The 8,584-nt window shown below is 35.8% G+C and overlaps 1 protein-coding gene across 1 annotated transcript; it reads right to left on the bottom strand.

Moving 5' to 3' along the window:
* Positions 1 to 2,284: 2,284 nt before the first annotated feature.
* LOC143912338 (roundabout homolog 2-like) lies at positions 2,285 to 8,250 on the bottom strand. The gene is made up of 10 exons (XM_077431622.1): positions 7,941 to 8,250; positions 7,715 to 7,868; positions 6,493 to 6,623; positions 6,147 to 6,419; positions 4,995 to 6,061; positions 4,679 to 4,913; positions 3,986 to 4,340; positions 3,432 to 3,607; positions 2,996 to 3,351; positions 2,285 to 2,917 (listed from the first exon to the last, which is right to left on the bottom strand). The coding sequence occupies exons 1-10, from the start codon at positions 8,248 to 8,250 to the stop codon at positions 2,285 to 2,287; spliced, it is 3,690 nt and encodes a 1,229-aa protein (XP_077287748.1).
* Positions 8,251 to 8,584: the final 334 nt, after the last annotated feature.

Raw genomic sequence — 8,584 nt, 5'->3', positions numbered from 1 at the left:
ATATCCACTACCCTTGTCATACTTCTCACCCACGTATTCCGCTTACTGTCTTTCTTCGTTATACCAAGATACAGCGTTCCATACTTCTTTGAGTGCATTGGACTTTGTGTAGCATCTTGACGTTCAATGTTCAAATTTCACATTCATACATCATCACTGACAAAAAAACATTGATCGGTCTTTTTCTTCAGGTGATGATATATTGTATACTAAAACAAAAACTAAATAAACTGAAAGTCGAAAACCCAAAATTTGTTGTTGTTGTTATTTGATATATGTACCCATGTTTTTTTACAACCAATCTAAAATTCAAATGTCGTTATAATAATAATTATCAACAACTGGCATTGATATGATTGTGATATATTGATATGATATTAAAAGTACGTTGAAATTTTATGATAAAATTAGCTGTTTTGTGACGATTATTAAACCATGCCAAAAACTGAACTTGATCTTTAGTTTCAAATGTATTAGTTGGAAATTAACACTACCCGGCTATGAAAACAATTAAAAATTTATTTGGACTCAAGCCATGTTCGCGTAAAAAACTGTATATACCTACATATGTATGTATGTAGCAAGTTAAGTTCAATATTACCTGAAAATAAATACGTGAGTAGGATTTCCATTAAACGTATGTATGCATATATGTATGTATGTATGTGGATTTAGTAAATGTTGTATGTCTATCCTGAGGTTTGGACGCAACAGAGTGCCAACCCAACATGAACATATGCCGAAGCTTTCACTTTGAGGCATGCCGGTACACTTTGTGGAGAGCCTGCGCGTTGCACGTTAATTGACTTAATGGATTACAATGCAATCAAATTAGCCTTTGTATGCTCACATTCCACGCAGACACCCGAATATGATGTGCCGGTTAAAGTGCCTATGATGCTGAAATGGTTAACTTTTAGAGTGATTTTTCTTCGCTATAGATGAAAATGTCAATTTACACTACATAATGTTCGATGTGAATTATGATAAAACTCTTCTATTATTTACATTCATATGTATCATGTTAGAAATATCAATCGATTTTTATTTTTGTAACAAATTTTTTTTGTACCATTAAACAGCATTTTTCCATTGTTTTAATTTAATATTGATAATTGAGAGAACGATAGTTAGATAGAACTTTTCATTAAGTGTTTTACCGGTGAATTTAAGTACACCTCCTTCTCTTGGGTATTCAACTGACTCGTAGTACCGTGTGATTCCAATTTCACACAGCTGCACTAAAGAAAATTGCATAAGACCGTTGCATTTCTCGTATGCGCGACCTGGAATACAACATGTCTGATGTGTAACTGCATGTTTCAATTTCTAAGCGGCAAATAAAACAGTTTTGCATATCTCCGTCGTATTTTTATTTAATCATAAGTGAATCTCTTCGTCGTATCTTATCAAGCGATATTTGCCCCAATCTATTTGATTGATTATTATTAAGAGGATTATTTATAGGAAAATCAGATTTCCATAGGGATGCGAACTTATTATCTTTCTAATCAATTCATATTGGCGTAAATCCTCAGTGGATATTTTGATTAATTGCTGCGATTTATATATAAAGGACGATTAATTTCATAAATTATTCCAAGTTTTAGAACTTTTTGTTATTCCGATAATAAATTAGATGGATGTTCTCATTAATATTTAATCTCAATCAAATTCCCTCTACCTTTCGTTGGAAATCTTTGAAGGAGAAGTTTTAATCAAAAGACGTCAATCAGTATTCATCTAACGAAATTAAATTTATACTCCTTTAAGAGCAAAAAACTTCTATGTCGGCAAAAAATTCCGAGAATTCTTTGTTGTGATTCTTTGATCAAATACTAAAATTTTGACGTATTTTCATTAAAACGCTGACAACGAAATCGATAGGAAATATTGTATTGGTTCGATAAATGAAAGACATTATTATTTTATATAAAAAATGTATATTTTATTAAATATTTAAAATATACACAATAATAATAATAGTAGTAATAATAATATATGTATGTATAAAAGTTCTTTATTGGATATGTACGATAATGGATATATGTATGTAAGCTGTTTATATACAAAATAACTGTTTAGAAGTTAAGCACGTCGTTTTTAATACACATAATATTTTTGGCAAAATTTAGCCTCGAATTAACACTATTATCACCTTTGATTATTGCGCAACAACCTTTCATATCTACAATACGTAAACCTAGTATGTACATTCGCGTATCTACAAAATCACTCAACTTACAATCTAATATTTGGCTGAATTGTGGCAACTTTAATAATTTCAAGCTTCGGCTCCAGGCTCGCTCCTGGTCGACGCGTGATATTCTGGATCTTTGTACCTGGATTTAAATGAGGTGAAAACGTGGCTATTGTTCTGTTCTATGGGGGAAGTTCTCGAATTCGTCGGGCGAGAGTAGTGGTGATGTAACAGTTTCATAGGCTTGATTGAAAAATTTTCACCTTCCTCCTTAACGCACTCACCTTTCTTCGGCAGCTCGAAGGTAGGGTTCTCGTGCATCCTCATACCATGATATGTATCATTCGTAACACTTACGCTACTTCCGACATCATTACTAGTTATTACTTCTTGAGGTTCAAATTTAGCCAAACGTAATTTCTGATGCCTTCTTACGGTACCTAATCGATTTTGCGGCAAAGAAAAAGAGTGTTCCTTGGCAACCACTCCGGATTTAGTGGGCGCGTTGTTTTCGCTATGCAACGATAAATTTGATTTATCGTTTGGACGGGAAACGTTGGAAAACTTTGATATGTTAGAATTCGGATTAGAAAAGTAGGAGTCGTTGAAGACGTTGCGATTGAAATAACCGCCGTTGCTAGCCGGATACAAGTCTTCTTCTACGTCATTGTTGTTCTTTTTTGCAAAGTTGTCCTTCAAGTAAAAGTTTGCCCATTCCTATAACAATGCATAGCCTTTGTAAAATACAACAAATGAAAAAGAAATAATCAGCTATCTGAAAAATGAATTACATACCGGAACTTCAGAGTTGTTTCCTGGACTCGGAACCAATGTAACCGACGCGTAAGCTGCAGGAGACGTATCTGTGTCATCGTAGCTAGTTTTTCTAAAAGTTATCATAGAAGCATCTACTTCAGCGTAGTCTGGCATATTTTGATTGTTGATTTTGTCGTAATCAGGCAGCTGGGTAGGTGCTCCAATCACCTGGTTGTACTCTGGCATACCATACGGTTCCTTTTCGGACCTATTCTTGACCCACAATAGGGAGTCGGTCTTTATATTGCTCCCCTGCTTGCAACCATTTGATATTGGGTGCTGCAGACTCATAGCGGCTTTTATGCTTACTAAATTTTTACCAGTAGATCTTGAATCTATTCGAATAAATTACATACAAATTAATGAGTGTTCAATTTCGGAGATAAAATATTATTTTAGATCCGAATATGCATACCGTAGAGATTTGGTAGTGGGTTTTCTTTCATCATTAAATGCCTACGTCTTACGATCAACATGGCAGCAAACAATAAAGTCATTACTGTTAACATCATTCCCAAAAGAGATAAAAACCATGTCTCTGTCAGCAAATCGCTTGATACGGCAGAATGAAGGTCGTGATCCAAGTTATGCCTGATATCAAAAAATACATTTTCATATGATTTGAAAAGTGGTTTGTAGAAATAAAAAATGAGAAGCTTTATAGAAATTTATCCTAAAAAAATGTTTTCAGATATTTAAGGATAGAATTTGTTTCACCTGAAATGTTATCATTAAGCTATAGAAATAAAAAATGTAGGTATATGCGGCCTTTTGAAGCGAATTGTAAATTTATATCGTATAAACGTTAATTTCAAATCATCTATATATGTAATGTTTTCGTAAAGGCAAATTATATTTTAGTTACGATCCGGTTACTGACGGTTATAAGCAATGAATAAAAAAAATGTTTCCGAGCTACTCAATGAATGCCAGGTATTTTATCCAATTGTTATAAAACATAATGCGTACCTTGTTTGATGATTTAGCAGCTTGTAACTCGAGTCCGGATGTTGGAGCATTAGGGTGGCAGGGGGTGAATAGGGACCCTCCCCCACTGCTGTAGCCGCGGCCAACTGCAATAAGTAAGTGGAGGAGGGGCGCAGCCCTACCACTGTGGCCCCCAAGGGGGCCCCGGGGCCCAGTCCCAGCCACGACACGGTCGCGTTGTGAACGACCTGTGACTCGTCGTTCTGCTCTCTCACAACCACCCTGTAGTACTGTATGACTCCATTTTGACTGGCCTCAGGGGGTGGTTTCCACTTCACGTACACGGACGTCGAGTTGATGAGAGACGCTTCCAGGTTAATTGGAGCAGCATCAGGAACTGAATCGTTAAATTTAATTAGGGTTTCAATAATGATAAAACTCCGCTAGGTAGGTTGTGTGTATTACATGCATATCTTATATTTTCATGATTCGCTGTAATGTGAACGACACGCGATGGAATATAGCCAAGAATTTATAAGGGTGTGTTTTTATTTGCCTTAATAAACGTACTTTAAAGAATAACTCGCTTTTAACATTCGAACTTATTTAATTAATTAAAAAGTAAATTTTATATATTGGAATTCAAAAACGCTTTGTATTTATTTACTCAATTTTATCTCTAATTGTATGTAGTATGTGTGAATTAAAAAAATGAATGATAATTAATAATCTTACCATCTTCTAAGGTTTTTGTGATCCTTAAATTTGAAGGTTTTCCCTCTATATCTCTATAAAATGGCAGGAGGAAAAATTCGTACTCGGTATATTTCATTAAATCGTTTATCTCAAAAGCCGAAGTATCTCCAGAATGTAGTACAGATATCACTTTGTATTCATTGTTCAAAGGATTAACGTTGCTTTGAGGACGAAAGTAAATATAATATCCTTCTAAATAGATCGGATTTAGCGTCTGAAACGTTATAAGATTACATAAAAATACTGCGGTTGTATTATCACAATAGATAAATTGAATATGAATAAATATAACAACCTTCCACACGAGTTTAATGGATGTTGAATCCACGGCAATGGCTTCCGTCAAACGAACGATTTCTTCCCTTTGAAGGCTCGCTCTTGCTTCGACCATGAGTGATAATTCACCGTGTCTTTTAAAAGAGAATTCGTCGACTTCATCTCCGACATATAAGGCTTCTGATACTTCACTCGGTGGGGAAAAGCCATGGAAATTTTCAGCTCGGATTAAGAATAAGTAGCGGGTATTTGGCGATAAATTTTCTTGGGTATATAGAGATTGCTGAAGACGTCTCGCTACTACTGTCCACGTATCGTAAACTCCACCGACTATTTCAACTTGATAACCGGCTAAAGATGACGATCCTATTTTATTGTTTTGAGACCAGGTCAATGTGACGCTGGATTCTGTCGAGTTTTTAACGATTGGTTTACTTGGTGGACCGGGTAGAAATGATGGATCCGCTGTCCTTACGTATGGATTTACAAGATGCGAAACAGACTCGACCATGAGTGTAGAGCTCCATACTGATTTTCCAGCTTTGGACGAAGCAACGCATGTAAACAACCCACTATCAGCTTCATCCAAGTCCCTTATTGTTAACGTGCCATCATCTTTTATTTGAATCCGTTCCGTTTGTTTCACCGGAGTGGAATCGTGATACCAAGATATTACCGGATTTGGCTTACCTTCAGCACTACACGAAAGGGTAGCCATCGATTTTTGTGAAACGGTCTGATTTGATGGTCCAATTATTATAATTGGAGGCGGGCGTTCATTCTCTGAAGTGACCATAAGTCTGGCTTTTCCCATAGCCGATCCAGCTAAGTTTATCGCCAAACAAACAACCGTAGTGTTTGAATCTTCTTTGGTAGCATTTTTTATAACGAGAACGGAATCGCCATCTTTAGAAGACGACGCTGAAAATCTACCCTTAGTTGTACCTGGTAGTATAAGTAATCTATTTCCTTCTATAGACCAGTGTACTTTTGGTTTTGGAGATCCTTTTGCAAAGCACTCGAAATTGACATCGCCACCTTCTTCTACTGTTTGCGTAGTTGGTTTTATATGAAGTATTGGCGTTGCTACAAATATTAATATTTGTAAGACTTATGATATTAGTATATACATATGTATGCAGTTATATGTAAGTGTAGTAAAAATAATTACCATGAACTGTCAATGTGCCCCAAGCGGATATTGTACCGACATTGTTATCGGCTTCGCAGATATAATCTCCTTGATCTTCAAGGGTTATGGAACTGAGCTGCAGGCTCCTATCCTCCAGGATATTTACCCTTCCCAGTGGCATGTTTCCACCGTCCGCAGTGCGACGCCACAGTACATCCGGTAGTGGGTCACCACCGACATGACACTCAAATGTTACCGTACTTCCGGTCAGCATGGTTGTATCTTCCGGACCCGACATCAAGAACGGTTTGACTAACGACCAAAACATTTGAACGTGAATAAGCTGAACAATTATTTCACTTAATAAATATAGCGAAAAACTTACTGTGAACTTTTAAACGAGCTATGGCCGATTCTCTTATTCCGACAACATTTTTAGCAATACATTGATAGCGGGCATCATCTGATGTTCTCAAATCTTGTATAACAAGATTTCCACCGTCCACTACAGACATCCTAAAATGTATCAATACAATATTTTCATCTGGACTAAAATTTAATATCCGGACTTACATATTATCACCGGAATCAGTATTAAAAGTTTGGATGTAACTATGTACATAGGTATGTATATTAAGGTACATCGAAATAGCGAATTTTAGAATTTTGAAAAACCTCTAATTGGAAAAAATGTTCTGTATCATGATGAATCTGTTATAACTAATATAAAACATATTTGTAATTTTAAAAATATATTATCGCCAGTCCATTTAAGTTTGTAACAAAGTGAAACTAATGTAAAAATTTTACCGATTTCCGAAGATTTTTTTAAAATTTAAGCTCAGTTTGAGAAGTTCTTTTTTGTCACCTCATCATGTATATGAAATAATTTTAAATTAAAAAAACCGAATAGGATGTTTCGTCACGTTGCTAAGGTACCAAAAAATCTGAAACTCTGACGCACGTACCTTAAACGTCAGTATTAACCAGTCTCCAGACCATTATCGATATTCCTTTAACATCATTAGAGCCGTTATATTTGAAAATGGCGGAGTCAAATTTTAAGTTCTAAAAACATTATTTCTGTTTGACTTCATTCCTAATTTTTTATCACTTATTTTAATTCGATATGTTTAGAATCACGGAAAAGCAGAATAAACGTATAACATACAAGCTATAAGTATTTTTAAATTTTGTTAAACGCAAAATATTATATTTAATGAAAAGTGGACTTATGCCACCATTAAGGGTCATTTCTTACGTCTCAAAAATCGGTAAAATTTACGATTTTCACAAACTTAAATGAGCTGGCAACAGTGCAAATAATTTTTATATTATGTTTTACGGATTCCCCATGATACAGAACATCCTTTACAACCAGAGGTGTTTCTAAATTCTAAAACTCGCTGTTTTCTATATATTTCAACTTATATAATTAGAGTATAGCCAAAACATTTAATATACGTAATTTTTTTGGCATAGAATATGCCCATTTTCCAATAAAAGTCGATAACAATAATCCAAAACTATTTTTATGTACATAGAGATATCAAGACTTTTAAGATGAGACACGTGACTAATATACATATGTATATATATAAATCTACCTATCATTGCCTTCTAGTTCAATAACTTGTCCATTTTTCTTCCAAAAAACAGTCGGTTCTGGAGTACCACGTGGAGGAGAGCATTCTAACAATGCTGTATCTCCAACAGCGGATCTAGTATCAGCTGGTTCTAATCTAAATTCTTCGCGTAAAACTGAAAGATTATTTCAATATTATTACAAATTCAACATTGTTAAAATGTTTTCACGAAAAGAAATGGACTTACTAGCAACTTGAAGTGTAGCGTTTCTACTACGCGCAGTTCCGTAATGGTTAGACGCTTCACACCAATATACGCCAGCATCAGAATCACGTCTAGCATGACTTGCTCTCAGAAAGAATAATCCTCCAGCAGGAAGGACCTCCCTCCTCCCGCCGCCTACTAGAGCTGCTCCATCCTTGAACCATCTCACAGTCGGCTTCGGCTCTCCTTCAGCATTGCACTGCAAAGTTACCGGTTGATGCCTGGCCACGACCATATCGGAAGGCTGCTCTACAATCCTCGGTGCTTCTTGTCCATATCCTAGAAACGACATCTATTTTACGAACGTGCCTTCGAAACCCAAAGGAATTCGATAAGCGTTAAAAGGTGAAATTGGATCGGCACGTGCGATCGGTGTTCATGCAAATCGCATCGAACTACAGATTCGATATCCTATTTCCTCCGGACTAGCGTTAAAGCTCTTTCCATATGTGTGTGAATGCTGGTTGTGTACAGAGCACTTCAATGCCCGGGCCACGGTCCTAGACCATCTAAGGCAGACATCTTACAAAGTATCTCTGAAGGACTTTTCTTCTACTATCGTAAAAGTAGACTTATCCTTTTACGTTTCATTGTCTCTTATGTTTAAAGGGAATCTACTTTTATTT

The sequence above is a fragment of the Arctopsyche grandis genome, chromosome 5 (genome assembly GCF_051622035.1).
Source record: "Arctopsyche grandis isolate Sample6627 chromosome 5, ASM5162203v2, whole genome shotgun sequence".
Lineage (NCBI taxonomy): Eukaryota > Metazoa > Arthropoda > Insecta > Trichoptera > Hydropsychidae > Arctopsyche > Arctopsyche grandis.
This window is presented reverse-complemented; position numbering and strand designations above follow the sequence as displayed.